Here is a 24,553-nt window from a genome sequence, read left to right as displayed (position 1 = left end):
CTCTGTGAGAAGCAAACACATGGATTTACTGAGAGAAAACTCTGAATCAGAGGATCTGTTAAAGGGAGACGAGCCTCAGCTGAAGGAATGCCCAGTCGGACAGTGGGAGAGCGGAGACGGAGGGAGGAGGAGAAGAGTGAAAGTACATGGCTGAGTGGGGGGGTGAACAAGCTGAGCGCCCGCTGGATTTGGAGGATTTTGGCAAAGTCCAACGTCTGTGGCGTTTCCAAGGAAACAACAGTGCAGCTAAGTTCAGAGAGCAGAAGCTGAACTCACTGGAAGCTCGTCGGTGTATTGAGAAGATCAAACTGCAATCAGTGGAGCGAAAGGACCAGGTTGTTATCTAAGTTTACTCCTTTTATCTCTAAATTCACTCTTTTGTCCATTTAGTACCACAGCAATTACATTAAGGTCGAGTTAGTTGTACTGTTTTTAGAATACAAGAATACCTCTAAAGTGAATGATTTTCTGATTATACAAAGGTGCAATGGTCATCAGTTGACTCCAGCATTCTTGTCTGGTTTAAGTTATGCATTAGCCAAACCTGCTTGATGGTTTGCTCATGAGCTTGAGCTCACAGGATAGGTTCACATCTTTTCACGTCAGTCTTAAAACAGCCAGTATGAGCCGGGGGAATGATTACAGTGACGAAGACGGTTCAGCATGCACGGGCATGCGAGTATTGTTTTAAGGCAGACTTGAAAAAAATGTGAACCTAGCCTAAAGTTTTTGGGATTGAAGGATTTGTGAAACGTAGAAGGAGGGGCAGGAGGAGGCAGGATGATTAGTAGGTGGGGTAACCTGAGAGACACTTGTGCTCAACAACTTGCTACCAAGCTGTTGACGTGGTGAATAATAGATGACTGTATTTTGTGTGTATGTGTGTGTGTCTTTTTCTGCGTGTCTGTTTATCTTTGCCAGTGTGTTTATGATGGACACGAAAATAAGACAAAAAGAGAGCATGTGGCAGTTTTCATTTTTTTCATCCTGAAGTGAGTAAGTCTGACACCATCCGTCCCTGCTTTACAGGTAAAACTCACCTAGTGGGTGCAGCCTAACCAATGGCGGATCACATGATGGCATCTGACACGACGGCTACCGGAAGCAGTACTGCTACCATGGTACCTGATTCAGGAGGACCGGCTACGGACCTGGACCTGGACCTGTGGGTTCTGTGTAATAGAGTGAAGGTCCTGGAGCAGAGTGAAGTTTCAACCCTCCAGTCTGGCAGCTACCTGAGGAACAGGTGAGAGACGACTGGGGGAGAGGGGATCCAGTGACACACACACAGACACACACACGTACGCACACCTACCTGCTACTATATACTCACTTTTGGCCAAGGTGATATCACATATCAACTGCACCCAACTGCACTGCACACTTGCATGTGAGCACGATGCTGCTCACATCTCCCCTGGATTTACTCGCTTTTCTTGCATTAGAACTGAATCAAATCAACAGAGGAAGATATCAAACCTTCAGCTTTATGTTAATGAGCACATTTGTGTGAAGATTGTAAGATCTAACTGTGAGCTTGTCTGTGTTGTGATGTGGTTTTTAGGATCAGACAGTTAGAGAGGTCAGAGAGGAGCCTGCTGCTACAGCTCGGTCAGCTAGCCTCTGCCTCCCACTTGCCCAGCATGCAACACTCCCAGCGGCTGGACCAGAGACTCCACATGCTCAGGGAGGAGGTCAGGACCATGGTGAGTGCTCAGGATCTCTGAATGCATCAGCAGGCATGGATGTGCAAACTGTAAAACTATGAAGACTGTAATGGATAGACTAAAATTCCTATAAACTTTTTTCCTTGCTGGCATGATTGTGGCAACATTTGTTTGTTATCTCACAGATTGTCTTTTTTTGGGAAGCATGTTTAATACTGCATTAATGTCAACTGTATACATGCTACAACCTACCTCCTGCTGTAGCGCCTCTCTGAGAAGATCATTTTTGAGGTTGTCAGCAGGCTTTTACACATTGTACTGACTTTTTTGGAATCAGGGTTGTAAGTAATTACCCTGTGGTGTTCGATAGAAAGATAACTATTAACTCACAGGGGGTAAACTGTTGTTTGCTCATGCACAGTAGAAAACAAAAGAGATTCAAGTCAGACACAGATCACAACAGATAACCTTCACGGTAAAGACAACTGCTACTACATTACCAAATCCATGATGCTGTCCGTGGTGCTGAAGTAGCAGATGGATTTGTAAATGCGCCTTTTTCTCTCAGTCCTGCCCTTTTGTCAATTTTGTTCAATCAAGTCGATCAATAATGTTCTCTAAACTCTGTAGCTATGGAATAAAATACAGTGGTTCATGAGTTGGTTCGCTAGTGGCAGATCGCTAGTGGCCATCCACCGTTTTAAAAATGAACAAATTGCCTACTAACTAATACGTTTGTGTCTTAATATAATTAAAACACAAACTAATGTGTATTAGTGGACAGTACACACTTCGGCAATAAGGTTCAAATGTGTTATCAAGCAATGTGAGTATAGGTGATCACTCAGATAACTCAAGATCTGGTTTTCCACACTCTACTGTGGCCTCTCTCTCTCTTTGTCTTTCTCTCTTTCCTTCTACCCTCCTGCCCAGACCCAGGAGAAAGAGCGAGGAGAGCGGGTTTGGAGGGATCGACTGCAGCGCTGTCAGAGGCAGCTGAAGGCCAAAGAGGAGGAGATGAGTCGCCAGTCCCAGTACTTCGAGAACTTTAAAATCCAACTCCAACACAAGCTCAGCCTGGTCCGGGACAGAGAGCAGAGCCTACAGAACCGGATATACACTTTAGAGAAGCAGCTACTGGACATGACTGTGAGTGCCGCCACTGGTACGGCAACAATCAATGCAGTCAGAATCACTGCCGGGACTGTTAAGCACTGGGAAGACCAAGAGAGGCTACCAGCCATGAGAGGAGAGGGTGAAGGGGAAGAGGAGAGAAATGGGGAAAGGAGGAAGCAGTGGCAGTCAAGTGTGGGAACTGAGAGAGAAGGAGGGCAAGAAGGTAATGAGGGAAAGACGGAGAGAGCGATACAAGGGGAAAGAGTCAAAGACATGAAACTGAGCCCAAATGAAGCCAGGCTGCAAGGCTTCATCCTGAGCCTGCAGGAGGATCTCAGGGTGCTGCTGGAGAGAGAGGAGGATGGGATGACAGAGCGGAGGGGACTGCAGGAGCAGCTCCAGGAGGCCCAGGAGAACAGCCACCTCCTGGCCTGTAAGGTGGAGGAGATGAAGGTAGTGGTGCACCAGCTGAAGCTGTCTGAAAGCTGTTTGATGGAGGAGGTTGAAGAGCTGAGAGAGGAGAACCGCACACTTACAGATGCAGCTAACCAAACATCTGGTCAGTCATCCATATGCCCGGATCCTGGGACCAGCTTGCCCAGCTGCAGTCCTAGCCCCAACACTCTCTCATATACCACTCCCATGGAACATTCCTCAGTGGGGGGCTCTGGAGAGGTGCGTCAAACAGTATTATTTTTGTTATTATAACAACAACAAAAACACAGCCAGTCATGCACAAGCACATACAGACAGCATCAGAAATGCTGACAGACATCTCTGAAAAGGTTCATAATCAAAAGTTTAAATTTATCCAATCTGATGCAACTGTCTTTTGTAGTTTATTTAACTTATATAGTGCAAAGCACTAAAAGTTATTCTTACCAAGTTCAATTTTTAGGTAACAAGTCTCAGTCCTGAGATCTCATCTGATGATCTTGGATTTGAGAGATGTGACATACTGCACCAGCTTTTGTGGGAGACATTTCTAAACTAAAATGTTCTCCTGTAATGAAATGTGGGGCACAGTGATAAACTGCATGAAGTTCTTTTAAGGTGGAATGAGTAGCCTGAGAGTAGAGGATATCTCACAAGCACAAGTCAAAAATGGACATGATGGTTACTGATTTCTGTCTGATATTATTATTGGCCTAATGTGTTAATGCTGTTGCCAGGATTGAGAGTGTTGCATAACTGCCTGCCCTGTTGTAAATGCTCCTACATGTGTTGCTAAATATCATCTGAGATATGAATTTGGATTATTAAGCATTTAATCATTTTTATATTCACATAAATGATCCACAACTGTTGTCCCACAACTGTGATCTCTGTGTAGGTGCATCTAACCTCAGATGAGGGAACAGGCCAGCCTCATTCATCTGCAGTTCCAGCTGCTCACCACCAGGCTGCAGCAGAGAACACACTGAGCAACAAATCTGCCAAATCAGAAAGTCAACCCAAATCTGGCCCTCTGAACCTCTTTCACCACCTTGGCTCCAACCCCAGCCACCAGTCACTGTCTTTGACTACAGAGACACTAGATGAGTTTAAAATGGGAACCTGGTGCTCCGGAGGGATCCTAAACCTGGAGGAAAGCCCCAGTGAAGAATCCGATGCCCTGAGGGAAGCCTACAGGAGCTTTGGGTTGGGGGGGGATCTTGAAGCACTTCAAGAGCAACGTGATGGCCTGGAGGTTGCCCTGCAGCGCACGCAGGAGCAGCTGCAGTTGATGGCTCAAGAGAACACTCAACTGAAATTACAACTCAGCAAAGCTACAGAGGCAGAGCAGGGACCTTCAAGAGAAAAGGTATGTCACAGGGGTCGCAGTATTCTCAAATGTTTCATACAGCTCAAAAATTAATTCAGTATATTACTGATCGAATTCTCCCTCTTTGTATTCTCAGGTTGGGACACGAGCCACTAGTAATGGATGTGAAGATAACACCATTCTCGCCCTCACCCAGGATGATCTTGTCCAAGCCCTGAATCAGGAGAACCGGGCTTTGGCGGACCGGATCCAGGAGCTTCAGGATCACATCGGGCTTAGAGAAGAGGAGATCAAGATGGAGGAAACACAGCTGAGGGAGCACATCTCCAAATTAGAGGCGAAGGGAGTCAGGCTGGAGCAGGAGAACCAGGAACAAGAGTGTTTGATTACAGAACTCACCAAGAAGACTGAAGATGACCTCAATACCATCATGGAGCTGCAGCAACAGTTAGCAGAGGGTGAACAGCGTATGGTGGAATCACAGGTTGATGAGGAACTGTGGGGATCTCACTATACAGCTGCAATATCAGGATGTTTTCAACAGAAAAATCTAGAAGAATGTGTGGACAGGTTGGTGGAAAGTGTGCTGAATGGTGAAGACTCATGCGTGACGTCCAGTCCACAACCACGTGATTCAAGTGCAGTTTCAGCTCCTGGTTTTCAACATGATAATCATTACGATCCATTGCAGAACAGCTCACAAAGCACTCTGCATGTTAGCTCACTGACTGATGAAGTGAGCCAGCTGACCAAGTCGGTCCAGAACCTCAAAACAGAACAAGAAGAACTGTCAGGCGACATAAATTGTCTCAGAGAGCAGCAGAGAGAAATAGCTTCATCAGTCCAAACACAGACAGAAGTGAAGCAGCAGTTAACTCGGACAGTCTGGGGACTTAAGGAAGAGAAGGACAGCATCTCTCAATCTCTGGCCGGTCTCAAACAAGAGAGAGAGCAGCTTAGCAGGACAGTCTGCAGGCTGAAAGATGAGAGAGACCAGCTTATGAAGATGATGAGTGGTCTGAAAGAGGAGAAAGAGCAGCTAACAAGGTCTTTATCCGGTCTCAACAGAGAAAAAGAGAAGCTGTTAGAATCTCTCTCAAGTGGTAGAGAGAGAGATCAAATCATGCATCCACTCCAAACTTTACAGACAGAGAGTGAGCAGTTAAGCCAGACGGTGCTCTATTTGAAACAGGAGAGAGGCGAACTAATCAATTCCCTGAAGTGTCTGAAGGAACAGAGAGACGAGGAACAGTTATCTCACCCTTTACAAGAAGATCATAACAAGTTGATAAAATCAGTTAGCAGTTTAAGAGAAGAACAAGAAAGAACTGAACTCTCAGTCAGCTGTTTGAAACAAGAAGAGGAGCGGATGAAGCTACTGCTTCAGAGCCTGAGGGAGGAACGAAAGAGCCATGGAGCTGCTCTGTCCAGCCAAACCCAAATAGAGGGGAGGAATCAGAATCCAAGCAGTGCTGTCATAACAAAGAAGACTGAGATTCATGGACAGGTATGAAGAGATTAATATCCTTGAAGTATTGTGGCTCATTATGTGTCATTATGTTGGATCACTGTGTACTTACGCAACATGTTTTGATGGAAAACAGGATCAAAGTGATCTGATGAGGGAGATTGAAGCCTTGGGAGCAGAGCTAAAGAGGTCACGAGATGAACTCGACAAGAGCCACGTCGATGTGAGTTTGCACACCTTCCCATTTCTTCGTTAACATTTTTTGGACATTTCTTGTGACAGAAGATACCTCCAGATTTTCTTTTAGACTTTTAAACTAAATCATAGTCGTAACTCAGAATCCACAGTCTTCAGGTGATCTCCAAGGTCAAGAATTAACTTCAGTGCTGAACTGAATATCAGCAGTAATCTTAATCTGAAAGACAAAGATGACACACGACATGTTTAGGAACAGAATGTTTGTTTACTCTTCAGACCGAGAGGCTGCAAAGTGAACTGTGTCAATCAGAAGCCAGGAGGGAGGAGGCAGAGAGAAAGGCTGCCCAAATAGCTGACAAGGTACTGAAGCTGACAGCTGTAGCCAGTCAGATGGAAGAAACCAGAAGGGAAAACGACAGCCTCATAACGCAGGTATTTAACTAGATGTACGTAACAAAAATGTTTTGTCTATCTCTTATTTATCTGTTTGACCTCATCAGTGTTTGTGTGTGCTGCAGGTGAAGGAGCTGCAGAGCAAACTGACAGGCCTGGTCAGGGAGAAGACTGATGCTCTGTCACTGAAGAAACAAAGAGAGGAGCAATTCAGCATCCTTACAGCTCAGCTCAAAGCCAAGGTGAGAACAGTGGAATATCAAGTCTCATTTATGTGTCGATGAATCATCAACACTCTTATGGACTGAGTTGAGACGCGCTGTACGTCTTAAGCGCAACACTGTCCTTCAGTTGTTTGACTTCTGATGACGTTTTGTCTGTTCCTGTGTGTGTGTGTTGATGTATGTGCAAAACCTCACAGACGGTGGCCTTAGAGGAGTTAAACTCAGAGTATATCGCTCTAAAACGAGGGCAGAGCAGCAATGATGACGCAAGCGCTGTTCTCGTCTCACTAAGGACGCGTTACAACCACATCAGAGCGAAGGTGGGTGCACAGCCAGCTGTGGCTTTGCAGTCCATGACACTCACTGCAGTTAGTTGTATGTTATAAGCTGCAGTTTTCATGTGATTCAATGTATTTTGTTTGTCCTCTAGTATGATGCGCTCCTGAAAAAGAGGAGCCAGACGGATCTGGATGTGGCTCCTTTAAAGGTGAGGAGAGAGACATTCACTCTGCTGTATGCTGCACAGTCACTTTGACTGTCAGGCAACTACTGTCATGTGTCAAAAGCTGTTGAGTCTGACTGACACTTGTTTCGTCCAATAACAGGCCAAGCTGTCTTGCCTGGTGTTGAAGTGTCAGGAAAGGAATGGCTTGCTGGCTCAGATGATGAAGGCTATGCACAGACAGGGCTGTGTGGACTCCACACTCACACAGCAGGTTGAGCAGCTGCTCAGTGACGCTGCTCTGCAGGACTACACTGCAAAGTTCACACCAGAGAACGGTGTAAAGACCTGCCATTACAGTTCTGGGTTTACACCGGGATTTATTTCAAAATTTCAAGACTACACAAACCGATTCACACCTGGAAATCAGCAAGAGCAGAATGGATTCACACCTGAATCTGGAGTGAAATGTGCAGAACTAAAAAATGAAAAACACGCATTTTCGGTCTCCGCTGAATCCACAACAAATTGTCAGGACTACAGCAGTGAAGTCACTCAGGCAGCGACAGCAACACTGAAGAAAAATGCCAACACAGCGGTGCCAGCTTCACCAGATCAAGAGCATGCCAGCGTCCGAGCAGCACCATCACCTGTTGTTCCAGCACCGAAAGAGGGCTTGATCACCAATACAGCACATGTGAGATAATACAAACTAATGTTTATTCAAATATGTATTGATTACTTTGGCTTAAAGGTTGTAGATGGAGCATTTTAACATAAATAAACAATTACAGCATTAATGTTGTGAAATAATTCTGATAAATAAACAAGATGCCTTTACTTTATTTGCTTGTACTTTAAATTGTAAATTAAATTTCTTTTCAATCCATCTCAATCCCAACACAGCTCTCTCCCCCTGCCAGTGGACCTGAAAAATACGGGTTTCATCACCCAGATATGAAAGAGACGTCCTCGACTGGATCCTCACTGAGTCCCACTCCTCCCTCCAGCTCACATGTAAGGAGGCTGAGTAGTCCTGAGAAGATCATCAACCTTCATGAGCAACTGCAGAAGACTCTAATGAGCAGCTATCAGGTACGCTGAAGCTTTTTAAGCATTGAGCGTAACACAGGTGCAGGTTAGTGTTTGGAGTATGTGAAAAGAAATACGTTGCTCTTGTTTCTCTTCATTTCAAGGTTCCAGTGAGCCGAGGAAGAGGACAGCAGCCCAGGAAAAGTCTCTCTTTTTCAGTTCTGGCAGACTTGGGACCGGCCTCACAAACCAAGAAGCAGAGCCTCAGTATCAATATGCCACATGCCAGCTCTCCCCCAGTCACCACTGCTTCAAGCCCAGCTAAGCACACTCCTGCAGTGACAGCCTCACTGGTTTCCACTAATATGCCAACAACACTTTTCACTGCAGTTGCCTCAAGATCGGCTAATGTTACATACAGTCCCAGCATGTTTGCTAACCATCAAATTAAAGCAGAGAAAGCTTCACCGTCTGCTCTTTATAGCTCTTCTAACGTTCCTAACAAAGCCAAAGCCACTAATATAACAATGTCCCCACATCTGACAAAGAAAATCATCCCTGTTATCCCTGACATATCTCATGCTAAACATACAGCTTCTGCCCCTTTAACTCAGAGGACTGCGACCTTTGACTCTGATGTCTTAACCTGTTCTGACACGAATCCAAAAACCACTGCCTCAGACATGACTGCCCCGAGCATTTCAACTGCCCCCGAGGCTGATCATTTTAACATGCCTTCTAAAACCGATGGTGCTGCCCATGCATGTGACCGGCTTGTATTTGCTGCATCCTGCACTCAGTCTGCTCGTTGCTCTCCTGAGAGGTCCAGCATGTCTGCGGAAAAGTCCACTGGTGCTCTCGAAAAGACCAAGACAGCAAGACCCAAACCAGGTAAATCCAATATTTGAGATTCACACAAAGGCAGAACACTTGTTCTTGTTCTTGTATTTATATATATATAAAAAAAAAGTTGAAATGCCATTATTGATTTAACAATAAAACAGCATTTGCTGAAACTTTGCACAAGTATATCTCATAGCTTTTGTACATAATATTGCAGTTAATGATTCTAATATTACTTTTTGGTTGTTTACTCCTGCAATGTGATTATACCCAGCCCAGATATGGGCCATTCTCTGTTTCTGTCTCTTGCACTGGTAATCATGTCGTATAAATTTGCAGCACAAATTCTGGCAGCTTGATGTTGCCTTGTTTATTGCCTACACACAGTAACACACTGCAGTACAAATCGGTTGGATTTGTTAGTAATTTCAGTTTGCACTGAGTCCTGTTAAAACATAATCTAAACTGTAACCTCGGTTTACAGCATTACAGACAAGATAGGGTGCTGTGCTTTATTTTTCTTTGTCCACTCACCTCCAGAACCTCCAGCTGAAGTTCGCTCCGTTGAGGTCATCAAAACAGTGGGCCAGAGCAGCCTCATGATTGGTTGGGAGAGGCCGCCGCTGGACGAGCTGGGCTGCAGTAACGGCACATTTGTGTATGGATACAGGGTAGGCGGAGCTAACTGGAGTAGCAGGCAGACTGACATTTGGGCTTTGATTTTGAAAGATTTGTCTAAAAACTTCTTGTACGTGTCACTTCTCAGGTGTTTGTAGATGGGGACTTCCACAAATCTGTCATGAGCTCAGCGTGCACCAAGGTACGAGTCTCTCCCCACGATGCTTAACAGCCACACGTTATTCTGTCCTGTTAAACTTAATAACAGCTAATGTATTGCATAATTAACTTGTCTTTCTACAGTGTATTCTGGAGAATGTGGATCTAAGTGTCCCAGTCCACGTCAGTGTCCAAACGCTGGGCTCTAATGGTCTCTGTTCAGGCAGTGTCCACATTATGTACAGGACTTCAGTGAGGACAGACCACCACTGACTCACAGCAGGTGTTATGGTGGCACAGGTCAACAAGTAAGTATTGACAGATGCCTGTGTGGACGGAGCTTCTGAGTCTGAAAAGTGAAGCCAGTGTGGAAGTACCTTAACCTGCATTCTTTCTAATGGCCAGCGGGGGGCGACTCCACTGACTGCAAAAATCAGTGTGATTGTATGCAAACTTATGAGAGAACGACCTGCTTTCTCACTTGATTTGTCTCCTCAGTAAACAGTTTTGTAATGAGTTTATGGTCTCAATCTCTAGTTTCAAGTCTTCTTCAATGTAGCGTCATGTTCATGTAGTAAATTATGGTCCCATTTAGACTCAAATAAACAACTTGTGATGCCAAACACATTTCAGACATAGATGACATGAAAGTGAAGCCAAATGTAATTAAAATGATATTTAATAGGGCTAAAACATACTTTTCACGGCCACCCTTGTGTGACAAAGTATTTTTCCCTCTGTCCTCTGTGTCCATCCTTCAGTGTACAGCCATCTATAGCTGCAGCCCTTTGAGGGACCGTGCTCTCCTCCACCTCGGCACACAGCAAGGGCCACGCCGTTCCACTGCTGGGATACCCTCAGGCTCAGGTCAACCAATCAGAAAAACTAATCTCTTGTTGTCATTACCAGCCTATAAACACGTTGTGAGCTGTGGCCGGCCGCTTAACCTCAAAATGATTATCTGAAGATGTCAAACAGAACACCGTGTCATATTCATGAGAGTTAATCTGCACGTAAGAGCAGACGAAGATTCGCTCAAACTGTGTTGAAAGAACTTCCTGTTCTTGGATTCACCTCTGAATTAAATAGGACGTTATGAGTGTTTGCCAGGTGTAAGGCCAGAGTGGCTGCCAATCAAACAAATCCTCACAAACTGATGTAAAGTGTCTACAAACTATATGAAGCCAAGATCAATCATATTGTCAAAAGCTGCCCGTGACACCAACATTTACGAACATTCAGCGGTGACCGAACGCGCTGGAGGGATGTCTGCATTTGCTGCACATTGAAACACTGTGCGAAAAACACTAAGGGATCGTGCGTCATGAAGCTTCACCTGCCTCTCTGGACTCTATGACATGAACCGCTGGCTCGGGGGACTTTCACTGTTTGGAAACTGCACAAGGTGCTGACGCAACATTGCATCCTGAGGTCATCTTACTTGATTTTTACACGTGAAGCCAAATATGAGAAAAGATGATTCACTCCAAAGACTTATCTCTTTCCTCCTCCTCACAGGTCCACGGGGTTACTTTAAACACAGGAGCCGGGTGTTATTTACGTTCTGGAATTTGCACACAGTCATTGTTGATATCTAGAAGATTAAATTAAAAAAAAAGAGTTTATCACTAATATTTTTTTGTAGAGAATATTATAAAAATATGCCAATGTACCACATACTGTACGTCTTTTTGTATGAGTGACACTTTGTTCTTCCTACCTAATAGATGTTATGTTTGCACGCTCACATTTGTTTGTTTTGTACGATGTTCACAACACACAATATGACGTTCTTTTGCTACTTATGTATGTGTGGGTGTGGAGTGATCATGGTGCAGCAGAGGTATTTTTCTATCAGTAATTGAAAATATTGATTTCCCATTGATTCCTTTGGACTGTACAAAGAATAAATGTTTATATGATATTAACTCACATGCCGGTGTCTGTGTGTGTATGTGAACTGAGGTTGAAACTGATTCTGGTTGGAATTGATCCAGAGATTAGATTTGGTAATACTGATAATACTTTGCTGTGCAGAGGAAAAAAAAGTGTATCTCCAAATGGTGGTTTGCATTTTGTGACAGTAAGTTTGTTAGATTACACTTGTAAACTTGCTGTGTAGGTAGCTTTACTCTATATTTAACTTTCTTTATCCAACTGAAACACTTCCCATCAATGAACACTAGATGGCAGCCATTCATGGACGACTTTTGAGGTACAGTAGTAGGCTACTCTGTGTGTGTCTGTGTGTGTGTGCGTGCAACTCACTACACCTGATGTGCTTTCACCACAGATTTAGTGGAGTGGCTGATGCTGACGTGCATACAAAGAGGTTTCTCAAGTAGCCTAAAACATCTTAATGTTTGCTCCCCCATTCAATACAAACCAGGCACAGCACCAAAAACTGAAGTGGGAGAAGAAGAAGCATCAGCAGCTTTCAAAAAAAGGAGCTTAATAATCACCTGCAGTGCTCAGCAGCTTCGGGAGCTCCTCTGAGGACTTCATCGCTCACACTCAGCAGAAAGAGGTGTGTGTGTGGACTTGGACATGTATTACTCATGTTGTGGGGACACAGTCACATTGTGGGGACACTCCTTCCTTATGGGGACAAAATGCATGTCCTCATAATGTAAATCATTAAACTTTAGGGTAAGATTAGGTTTAGGCAAGTATGGTTATGGTTAGGGTAAGTCTCTTTCCTGTCTTTGTTACTACAACATGTCATTTTTTGCAGTGGTGGGAAGTACATTTACTCAAATAATATACTTAAGTCAAAAAGAGATTATTTCAATTTTTTGTTGCTTCGTACTTCTTCTTTACAATTCAGAGGGAAATATTGCAATTTCTTTCTTCACTGTATTTATTTGACTGTGTTACTTTACAGCTTAAAATTTACATACAACATCTCCCTCGTTAATAAAGGAATACACACCGTAGCCATTTGTTCTGCATTATGCGTACTTGCTCATAAGTAAAAGTGCTTTTTGCTAATAATACCTAAGTACTTTTATGTAAGTGGCATTTTCAATGCAGGACTTACACTTGTAGTGTTTTTACATTGCACTATTGCTTCTTATATTTAAGTAAACAATTCGAATACTTCCATCATCACTTGCATCTATGAACAACAGACAAAGAAACACAACCAAACTGTGAAGTAACTGAAAGGTTAGACACAGAAGCCCCTATGCGTCGACTCCAGGACTGGATTATATTGATTATACTGCACATTACTCACAAAATCCAATTTGTCGTCTTGTGTTTTCCATCTGGTCCAAGTCGTATATAAGCAAAAAATGATCAATACTGAAGTTTGAAAGTTTGCCCCAGCTTTATTGACACAGTATACAAGACTTTTAGGTTTAGTTTGTATGCATCAAAAACGACATCACTTCATTTTTGCTACAGAAGCAGGTGCATAGTTGCTGCATTGTATGTTGGATCTCAAGTGGACTCAAGTGGTTTTAGATGAACTGGTGGTCTACTGTAGTCCTGCACTGCACCAACTAAAGAAGCTTCAATAAAAACTGCAGTGCAGTTGCTCGATGCAACTGAATCAGCGTAAAGAAGCTTGGCTGGAGCCGGCAGGAGCCCCACAGGACTCTCATTGCACTCTCCAGGGAGACTCACCTCCATTATTAACACACACTCCAACACACATGATGCACACATGCCTCAGTCAAGTAGTGAGTGGCTAACGTCTTGTTTGCTTGAGTTAATGACCTTGGCGTTAATTAATTTTCCATGCTGGATGTTAATGATGCCAAGCTCAGCTCTAACTCCTCACATGTAGGCCAACATGGGAGTTAGGGAGTGATGGACGGGCGGGAGGGAGGGAGGGAGGGAGGGAGGAAACCAGGGGCTGGTGATAAAAGGAAGTGTGTGTGTGCATGATTTGTCACAGGGATGTCAGTGACAACCGCAGCTGGACTCGAGCTTCCTGCAAGAATATTCTGTTGTGACGTTTAAAGACACTTCTGGAGTTTTCATATGTGTGTGTGGTCTGCATACGTGGCTGAGAGTGTATCACCACTGCGGGGGATATCTCCTTCTTGGAGAAGTATGTGTGTGTGTGTGCAGACAGTTGTTATCAGCAGGGTATCTCGGGGGCGCAGAGGGGGTTTGCTGGAAAAGGAGCGGCAGATGAGAATGAGGAGAGGAGGGATGGCGTGTTGAGGTTTTAATTTCACCCAGTGGGGACGTTGTCACTCCATCACTGCCACTGACACCTTGAGCATCCCGCGGCTCGAGTGGGGTGGTGGTCTGGCGTCGGCTTCCAGACCTCCAGGGCAGCAGCTTGGTGCTCACACCCAGAGATGAGCTCTAAAAGTGGTTTCCTCCCGCTGCTGTGTCTGGGCAGATGGGTCTTGATGCTGGAAGGTTGCTGTGTTTTTGATTTGTTGTGCTGTCATGCTGCAGTGTTTTGGTGTGTGTGTGTGTGTGTGTGTGTGTGTGTGTGTGTGTGTGTGTGTGTGTGCCGGAACTTGCACGGATATTGTATTGTGCAAAAACATTCATACATGCTAAAAATGTCATCACATGAAAATTACAGACTGCTGAGCGATAATGCTTTTTGTATCTCAGTGTTGTGATGCCTCCTTTCTTCTCACCATCTCTGTTGTTGTGGCTGTATCAGTCCATCTCAGTGTCTGTTATATTTAGAGGCAAAGCACTATCAGAGCGTACAGCTGGCCGCCTGTGATTCAATTCTGACAGATCTACAGCTTTCAAAGCAATCTCCTCTCTTTTTGTCTCCCTTATTTTTCTCCACCCTCTGTCTTTTTTCTCTCACCTCCCTCACCCTCCCTTCACTCTCTCCATCCTTTTCTTTCCTCTTTTTTATGCTATTTTCACCTTAATGCTTCAGTCCAATCTCAGCCTTTTGCTTCTCTTTTCTTCTTTGTTTGTATTGTTTCTTTATACACCTTAATGTCTTTATTTCCACTCAGTCTTTTTTTTTCATACAATCCTCATTTTTTCCTTTTCATCTTTACCATTATATTTTCCCCCTCTCTTTTGGCTGTTTCTTTGCCAGTTCATCCCTTTCTCACTTCAATTTGAAGTGCTTTATTGCTGCTGTGTGTCATGAAACTCTATCTGTGTTCCAGCTCCTCCTCTTTCTTCCACCCCAGCTCCCTTTCAGTTCTCTCCACATCTTTATCAGGTACGCCGTACCCTACCAGGCAGAGCAAATCCACGTTGAAACAAACATCAAGCAATGCAACTTCTAATTTGGGAAGAGACAAGCAATTATCTGCTATTACATCCTTGAATCTGTGCGCAAAGGCAAGCCTAATCTCATTAATCATGAACAATGGGGGCGGTAATAGAGGAGCATGTTTATGCAAATTCCCCCACACAGTAATCTCCTTTCATGCTTAATAGCCAAAACAGTGGTGGCGCCTCAGAAAACAATCCTCCCCCTTCTTTCTCTCCGCTCAACCGCTTGACTTGCTTTTCTTTCCACCACGTCTCTTTCTTTCTTGTTTTTCTTGCTCTTGTGTCGTTTTCTTTATCCCATCTTCCTCCCGCTTCTACGGAGTGTGAACCAGCTGGTTCTGTGCAGAAGTATTGATCCCGGTCCCTGCCAAACCCTCTCAGTTTGATAGCAAATAACCCTGACAATGTGTGGGACTTTGAGTTTTACACCCCGCTTCTTCTTGGCAGACTCCACAGCTCATTCCACTTCTCCTCCATCAATTCTCCCTATTCCCTGTGTTTTTATGCCTTTCATTTGCATTTTTATTGTTTCATTGCTTGCTTCTCTCTCTCTTCCCCCATAGCGTCTGTTTACATCTATTTCTTCATTTCTCCTCCTCTTAAGTTTGCCATTATTGCTGTTTTTTCCCCCTCTGTATTCTGCATTCTAGCCCTCAGTCCATGAACCTTATGCGATTCAGGACTAAATATAGCCCAGAAGGACATTATAAGATTATGTCCCTGCATTCTTGTTCTCCTTCCCTCTCTCTCCTGTGCTCCTCTTTCTTTCCTGTCTCTTCTTCTCTCGTTTAGTCTTGATGTGTAAGTTTCAGTGGATGAAGATCGCACCCTGTAAAGCCTAGTCGGAATGGAGCGGGGGCCTGGTAAAGGTGAACAGCATGTAATCCATTTCTAGACTGATCAAAAACAAATTGGCAGCTGGTTGCCAGAGGTAGAGGTATATTGATGAGTTGAGACTGGGGTCAAATGAATCAATAAAGTGGAGGATCTTGAGATAATTAATAAATAAAATTTAAAAAAATAGCACTTATTGTAGTAATAGTACTTACCTTCAGTGGCAGAGCGTAAAGTAGATTTACTTAAGTGCTGTGCAATTTTCAGGTACCTGTATTTAATTCCATTTTGTGCAACTTTATACTTTTAACTCCACAACATTTCTGTTACAGCCTCAGTTAGTTATCTTGTAGACAAAGATTTTACACATGAAGTATCTGGTGAGCTACAAAACAAGATTCATTTTTAGCACTGTTTAAACTGTCCTGTATCCACAAATGCTATTTTTTTTTATTAGCCAAAACTCAGCCACAGTGACAATGGACAGCTCTGAAGCTGCCCGGATCACAGTCTCCTTTTAAAAATGTACAAATACTTAATAACGGTACCACACAGATTATTAGACGACAATTCTACTAATATTTCTCTATTTACACACACAAAGTCAGCGGAACAATATAAGAAATAAAACTAGAATACAGTCCATTTACATGTAAAGTGATTTTATCATGCCTGCAAATCACTGAAAATATGAATAATTCAATATCTTAAACATTTCATTCAGACCAAATATGGCACTTTCAACTGGTTCTTCGTGATGTGTAAATAAAGTTATGTTATGATAAATAAAACATGCTCAGTGTATTCACGATGAACTCCAGAGGGTTAACAACAATCCAACAGTGCAATATGTGCACACATTTAGCACTCTGGAAGCTGCCTCTCTGCCTAATGACTACTCCCTCTACTATGAGATACCATAAGTACACGTTAATGATATCATTTTATATCTCATAATACTTCTGCACATTTGCATTTAAACTAAGGACTTGTCACAGAAAATTTTTACATTGTGTTATTATTATGTTTACTCAAGTAAAGGATCTGAGTACTTTCCTTATTGTTCCTGGTTATTCACAAATAACCAACAGGAGGGGATAAACTGTACAAAACAGCACAATCACCATTATCATCCCATTCGTTGCACCTACTGGTGATAACGTGGACTCATCTGTATAAGCAAGTGAATTGTATTTAAAAAGAAAGAATTGTTGAATTTGATGCCAAGAAGAAATAGTTATAAATAGACACACGGCTCATTTTATCAACTGATGAAGTGTATTTATGCGTTATTAGCTGTGGGAGGTGTTGACGGAGGAGAGTGTGTGTGCGCGTATGTGTGTGTGTGTGTGTGTGTTTGTGTGTGTGTGTGTGCGTGCCTAGAGAGAGAAGCAGAACGAGCTCAGTGTGTTTGCTCTGCATTGTGAGGAGCTGTCCATTGTCACTGGTTCTGAAAGTGGATTACTGCTTCCCCACTTAAAAGCGGAGGATGAATTTGATAAGCAGGAGGGAAGAAAAGAAGAAGAAGAAGAGAGAGAAAACCAAGAAGAGCTCATGAGATTTCTTCATTACTACAATCCCAGAGGCTGACTTGCAGGTTGAAAAGGAAGTTTCTTGGAAACTTGGATTGTAAGAGCACCACTAACAAGCTGTAGTTGTCTTGCTTGGACATTTTATTCCTGTAACACACTTCATCTCTTTCTCTCTCCCTTTCTACGTGCATACCTCACTCTCAAGCAGTCACTAATTTGGACTTATTCAGAGGTGGGATGGAGAAGGCGGAAGAGGAGGAGTGGGGGAGGGAAAGCAGGGGGAGATCACCGTTTCTTTTTTTTTTTTTCTCTTCCTCCAGCTCAGCAGGACGCAAGGCGACACAGTAAAAGGAGCGCGCTCTCCTCTGTTGGATTCAAACACTCCACCAGAAGGAGAAGTTGTATTGATTGCCACTTCGACCTGAGAGCGCTACCACAGCCGCAGATTTGGACCTGGAAACCCCTGTCCTGCTCCAGCCCTGCTCAGCCCGCTGTGTCCCAGGTCACAGTCAGGATGACGGGGTGTGCCAAGCGCTGCAAACAGGGACTTGTCAAGTTTGTGTTGTCCCTGCACAAGCTGGTCACTGGGACTCTCATTAAAGGTAAGAGCTCCAGTGTGTCTTTATTGCATTTGTGCGAGTGCAAATTTGTGTTTATGTGTGTGAGTTCCTGTATGTCAATGAAGTTGCCAGCACTGGAAGCAGTCCTAAGTGTGCGCATCTGCTGTGTTGTGCACAGTTACATTGTAGCAGGCACAAATCAACACCAGCGTCACTGAAGCAGAAGTGAAAGTCTCATCCGCTTCATCTTTCATCCTCAGCTCGTACAACTCGTTTTACTCTACTCTTGTCTGCAGTTGACCTCGTTCTGTTCAGTATGTTCTCCAGAGGGAGGAGTGAAGGAGACACAGATGAAGGTAGTAAGCAGCTAATAGAGAGGAGAGATAAAGTTGATATAGAGCAGAGCGTGTGCATGTGCGTGTGATGAATGTGAGTAATAAAAGGTGTCGGTGTGGCAGCGGGGAAGAGGAGCCGTACACACATGATGCTGAAGGGAAGGGGAGGGTTTTACAATTGTGATTCATTAGTTGTTTTTGGTGGGTGTGTGTGTGTGCGTGCACAGTTTGGTGCCTATATGTAAGGGATCTGTGTCTTTGTGTGCAACATTACGGTGCAATTTTTATTTATTTTTTTGGTTATTTTGCTTTTACTGTTGAAGCGGGGAAGCTGTGCAGAAGATGCACACAAAGCCATGCTTCAGAAACTATATGCAGCATCGTCGCAGCCTGGAGGGACACACACACGCACAAACGTACAGTATAATGTTCTTAGAGCCAATTGATATTATGTCTGGAGGGATGAGGAACATCAAAGAAGTCAGTCACACACATACAGTAGATGCACAAAGACATACTCAAATGCACACACACTCACACACACATGCTTGTGGATGCTCAGGCACTCAGCCACATTGGGAAGAATTGCCCTCTAGGTCTCTCTCTCTCTCTCTCTCTCTCTCTCTCTCTCTCTCTCACACACACACACACACACACACACACACACGAAGGAGCTGCTGCTGAGGGTTGCATAACAAATTACTCCGTAGCAGAAAATCTCCTATAAAGTCAAAAAAGGAAGCAGCAATAAACATGAACATAAAGTCTCTCTATTTCCCGATGACACACACGCACAAAGAAATGAAATACACACATGCACTCATATCTGAAAAAGACACATGGCCCTGATACATGGCCATTAAAACACCCACACAGACAGTAAGGAAATGAGCTGCAAGAACAAGAGATCTGGGTCTGCAAAATATCAGACACCCAGACACACACACACACACACACACACACACACACACACACACACACACACACACACACACACACACACACACACATTTAGACACACACAAATAAACACCCACATGTGCGCGCACATGCACACACAGGTCTACAGCTGCTCTTCTTCAGAGCTCCGGTGGGAGCGAGAGCTGCATCTGCAGCAACATCAGATTAGACAACAGCCATAAAGGCAAATGGGCAATACACACACACACCACACACACGCACGCACGCACGCACGCACGCACGCACGCACGCACGCACGCACGCACGCACGCACGCACACACATTCCTGCACACACACTCACACAAATTCCAGCTCCTTAAAGGGCCATTACAATTTTGTAGTTCTATGGATTGTGTTTACTACCCATTGCTTTTCAATTTGGGAAATTGGTGTTTTAATTGGGCATGAAGAGAAGCTGCCCTGTGCCCCCTTTGTTCAAAAGGATGAACACCAAGGGTGGAAACCAACTAATTACACATGGTTCTGCTGTTGTAACTTAACAGCAAATAGTGAACATGCAATATTGAGCACTTTATCGCTGAGATTTCACTTTTACTTTGCTTTGTTTCAACTGAGCCTTGTGGTCAATTTTAAATTACTTTCAGATACTGTCTGCACAAGCAACTTGATAGTAGTAAACTGGTAAGTCATGAAGTCATTTGGAGGACAGAAGAAAAATATGAGTGTCAAATCTGATCTAGTTTTGATTGGTTTTATATTTTATGATTGTGCCTGATGGTGTTTAATATTTGAATATTTACTAGGTATCAATACATCACTCATGTACTTATGAACGTCAGGAGAGTGTGCGGGAGCTTGTTAAAGGACTTGAAGTGATCTATCTTCAACACTCCCCTCTTGAAGAGATACTCTGTAAAGTTTGAGAACTTGTGAAAGACAGATTAAAAACAGAAAGAACAGGTCAAAACTGAAGCAGCACTGGCAAAGATACCCTGACTTTTAGCCCCCAATGCGAGTAACAAACCAACAACACAAAATCTTACACTTCCCATCATGCAACTTGTTAACATCTTTCACAAGTCTCATTAAACACCCACATCTTTCAAGCTCCACACTCCGACAGGCTGTCAGGCACTCTCCACAGCTGAGCCTCATGCGTAAAATTGGTGGAGCGCCCTTCAACCTCGTCTTTTATTTTCTCAGTCTTCTTTGAAATACAAGTACTACAAAAACTACTGCCGCTACCATTACTCTTCTGCAAAATTCAAAGTTTGTTTTGTATTTACCGCTGAAAAAGATTAGATGTGGCTCTCTTTAGGAGCTGCGGGCAGAAACACAAAGGTCACAGCATGATGAATCAGCTTCTGTAAAGGCCAAAATACAAGAGCTTGACGCCAAATGTAAAATATGAACCTTCACTCCAGAATTCATGTATGATTAATTACAAGTAAAATCAGGCAATGAGTGCAAATGTTATGGTATTGATCCATATATCCATCTCTCCGTCCACTCAGCAGCATGGCCACCAAATCTTTTTCTTTAATAAGAAGCTGACATTAAAGGGCAAGCAGGGTCAGTGCTTTAGCTAACGGGCTTGACTGTCTTTTCTACACCTCTCTGTAAGTTACAGACATTTTTTCAGATGACCTTTAACAGTCAGCGTTTTAGGACAGTTTAAGAGCGACAGTAATAAACTGAGGAGAGGGATAATAGTTTTCCTCCTCTTCTCTCAGCCGCAACAGGAACTTTGCACCAGTCTGCATGAGTGCTGGAGGAGAAGATACTGAGGTTTGTGTGTTCAGTGTACCGAAAGGCAGCGTAAACAGAGGTATTCTGGAAGGATTCGGCTCTGTGTAGAATGACTGTCAGAGCAGCATTGACCTCTGCTGGTAGCAATAAGAAAATACAGGTTAACAGAAGTAACATCATATATGTTGGTAAGATAAGATCAAACTTTATTGATCCCACGGCGGGAGATTTAGTTGTTACAGACAGGTGGGGTAGGAAAGAGCAAACAGACAATAAAAAGGATACAAAATAAAATAAAATCAACTCTTTATATGTACATTATATGCAAAAAAAAGTATAAAGATTATATTGTCTCGTGAAGAATAGTTTCACAATGGGCACATGAGCAAGGTATGGATAATAAAATACAGTGGTGTTATATTACTTCATAGTAGAAAAAATATCACACAGTAAAACATATATAGAACAGTAAAGTACAATAAAAAATATATAATCACAGTAAATGTGGCGCCATCTTGGAAATTTGAAAACTAATGTCATTTTTAACTCTCGAGTGCTGGCAGTAAAGTTCACAAAAAGTCAAATCAAAGGATTTGAACCCCATTCTGATCTTAAACTGATCATGATTTCTCTTTGAAATCTGTAAGAAAAGAACTGAACAGAGGAAGAAGAAAAGACAGAGGACTCAGATAAAAGTGATCTTTTCATTATGATTTCCTTAATATCTGTCCTTCACATCTCAACATCATAGACAACCCAGCACAATTCACACTAACGTAAAACTGATCTATTTCACAGTCAGTTTTGATGCATTTTAAGACTGGAGCTACATGCTGTGAAACTATATTTTATCTATGAGCTGGAGCTATAAGATCTGTTAACAACACTACTTACTTATACCAAAGAACCCCCTCTTTATTAAAGTGTGTAAGACATGCTTGTTCCATTAACATGGTGGGGGAAGCGTACAATTTTGATGTTACTTTTTGACCTCAAATAGGTTGTTTATTGTAAAAAGGGCCATATTTTAACCTTTTCCCCCCTTTATTCCATTTTTTTGTGTAACTATTTACAAACCAAAATAAATTTCAGTTTCAAAAGTTGAGTTGAAGACATTGCAATAGTGATCTAAAATACGATGCTTCTTGTTTCATTGTAGCCACAGCCGTTTATCCTCCATGTTTCCTGTCAATCTCTTGTACCAAATATGTATTAAAGCCAAAAATATCAGTAAATAATCTTAAACCACCTGCCAAATTTCCGATTTGTTTGTTTCTACTTCACAGAAATCTCAGGCTGGAGTTTCCAGACCTCGTTTAAGCTCTGCTCGCTTCTTTTCGCTGCAGATTGATTAAACCAAATCCCTTTCATCGCTTTGGTTTTCCTCCCAGTTCATCTCTGACTGCCTGTCACTTTCAGCACTGCCTTCACCCTAAACTTCTCTTCAGCTCCCTGTCGTCTCTGAAAGCCCTGCAAACATCCTGTCAAGCTGTGCCAGGCTGTAAACAGCCTGCATGATTTCACTTATCCTATCCATGCAGCCTGCCCTCAGGTGCTTCCCACTGGCAAACAAATCCAACCTGCCTGGATGCAGAGCTGTGTGCTCTGTGGTGGTCTGGGCACATGATGACACCTGATGGCAGCTATCAGCAAACAAAACAGTCTTTGGCTGGAAAATACAACTGAATCCCTTCTTTTCTCCAGCCAGAGTAAGGCAAGGAAGCCTCCAGCTACTTGAATCTCCTGCTGTATTTGTTTAAATCCAACTCATCACCTGTATTGCATCCCATTGTTTGTCTGTTTTACCGCCTCCCACTATGTTAAAATAAACTCAGATCTTCGGAAATCTACTTAAAACCTTTTTTCCATTTGTTCCTGGGCTTTCTGTGGCAATCAGAAACAAACTCAGAGGAAACTTTCCTGGAGGAACAAAACAAGAAAATTAAAATGTGCTGAGATGTGCTCAGTCTCAGCGCTCTCCTGTTGGGAAAAGGAGGAACATGCAATCTTAATCATCCTTCTCCTCCTTCCTGTCTGTTTCCCGGCTTGCCTGGAAGAGCTCAATTCCAAAAGATAAAACACTCAGCAGTTATTCAGTGACAACAGCTTAAAACGGTCAAATTTTAATGTGGCTCACTATATCTGAACATTAATATCAGTAATTATTATTTAGAAACTCTTATTTAAATGTCATGGCTGATTTTACATTTAAAAAAAAATTACATTTTTGACCAAACCTCAGTATTTTGTGCTTCTTTTGTTCCCATATATGAGTCTCTCAGACTACACAGCAGAGGGCGCCACATTCCTCTTATTTCTCCTCATTGTAGTCCCACATTGTCAGAGCTGATCAGAACAGAGGTGAAGATGAGTCTTAACCAAATGAAACATTAAATATTCAGCATCTCAAAGTGCATGCTAATGAAGCTGCTCTTCCTCTGCTGCTTGATGTATGACAAGGGGGATCTTCAAACTGGGGGTTCGCCTGCATCGGCCACAAGGACTCAGGTCTGAGGTGTTGGTCATAAGTACTTAATGAAATATTCAACAGCTCCTTCTTTTTCATCAGATATTCGCTTAGGGTCCTCCCTCTTTAAGTCAGAGGGACTTGGCTGCACTTTTTGCATTCAGAGACGACAAAGGGAAAGTAGGATGAACGAGTACATGGGGAAAGGGAGCAGGGAAGAAAGACAAATGAGCAGTGTGTGCGTGCATAGCCTCACTCTTTGCACATATGTGAGCAAGCGCACGTGCATCTTTGTACACACAGGCTTTGATGTGGATATTAGTGTTTGTGTGTGCTTTCCCCACTGTGTGTGCTCTGCACTTGTGCTGCTTGACTCCAAAATGCTGTCATATCACGTTTAATGTGCCATAGGGGACACAGCGCATGTTTAATACAAAATATAATGCATTATAATTCATATGGAAAAGGCTCTCAGGGGACGAGACACCGTTCTCCCCCCACCGACGCTGTAATCAATCCCCAAGCTGCATACAATTAACACTTCCATCACTCTCATCTGCTGAGGAAGGAGGAAACAAGAGACTCAGAGAGGGAGAGTCAATAGAGGTGTTTTTGTATTCCGTTCACAGAAACCACTGAGGTATTAGCTGAAGAAATAAGACTTTGCTGCAGTTAGCAGAAAAATATTTTCATTTGTGCTTTTGAAGAAGCTACACCCTGGTGTGTCATGTGCTAGTTATCTGCATCCAGGAATAGTCGTTGAGGGTGACAGGGCTCGAGCGCAGCAGCACCCACAGGCAAGGTGACGTTCTGTAAAATGTTCATGCCGAAAAGGAAATATTTCAACCAAGCGCAGAATGAGTGGATAAACAGCTTGGTCTTAATGTATTTTGTACTGGTTTATGTCCCGTGCTCAAGCTGGCTTTAAAGAGCTCTGCCAAATGTGTAGAGTTTTTCACATCCTGACAGGTGACATAAAGTATGTGGGCGATCTCTCATAAAGATTCAC

The 24,553-nt window shown here is 43.2% G+C and overlaps 3 protein-coding genes across 3 annotated transcripts in view; all 3 read left to right on the top strand.

Annotated features, from left to right (window-relative positions):
- Window positions 1–207: 207 nt before the first annotated feature.
- On the top strand, window positions 208–6,061 carry LOC139330949 (rootletin-like). The gene is made up of 6 exons (XM_070962182.1): window positions 208–335; window positions 1,030–1,246; window positions 1,565–1,706; window positions 2,601–3,458; window positions 4,117–4,587; window positions 4,685–6,061. Exons 2-6 carry the CDS (start codon window positions 1,062–1,064, stop codon window positions 6,059–6,061), a joined length of 3,033 nt encoding a protein of 1,010 aa, XP_070818283.1. The 5' UTR covers window positions 208–335; window positions 1,030–1,061.
- Window positions 6,062–6,154: 93 nt separating this feature from the next.
- LOC139330818 (platelet binding protein GspB-like) lies at window positions 6,155–11,855 on the top strand. The gene is made up of 12 exons (XM_070961927.1): window positions 6,155–6,239; window positions 6,491–6,646; window positions 6,733–6,849; window positions 7,029–7,151; window positions 7,262–7,318; window positions 7,437–7,970; window positions 8,180–8,368; window positions 8,470–9,196; window positions 9,689–9,819; window positions 9,915–9,968; window positions 10,070–10,233; window positions 10,687–11,855. The coding sequence occupies exons 1-11, from the start codon at window positions 6,168–6,170 to the stop codon at window positions 10,196–10,198; spliced, it is 2,289 nt and encodes a 762-aa protein (XP_070818028.1). The 5' UTR covers window positions 6,155–6,167; the 3' UTR covers window positions 10,199–10,233; window positions 10,687–11,855.
- Window positions 11,856–17,829: 5,974 nt separating this feature from the next.
- Window positions 17,830–24,553, top strand: part of LOC139331118 (A-type potassium channel modulatory protein KCNIP1) — a 38,776-nt gene continuing 32,052 nt past the window's right edge. The window contains exon 1 of the mRNA XM_070962449.1: window positions 17,830–18,113. Coding sequence (XP_070818550.1) covers window positions 18,026–18,113 — 88 coding nt within the window. The 5' untranslated portion in view covers window positions 17,830–18,025. The remainder of the gene's footprint in view (window positions 18,114–24,553) is intronic.

Source organism: Chaetodon trifascialis, chromosome 5 (genome assembly GCF_039877785.1).
Source record: "Chaetodon trifascialis isolate fChaTrf1 chromosome 5, fChaTrf1.hap1, whole genome shotgun sequence".
NCBI lineage: Eukaryota > Metazoa > Chordata > Actinopteri > Chaetodontiformes > Chaetodontidae > Chaetodon > Chaetodon trifascialis.
This window is presented reverse-complemented; position numbering and strand designations above follow the sequence as displayed.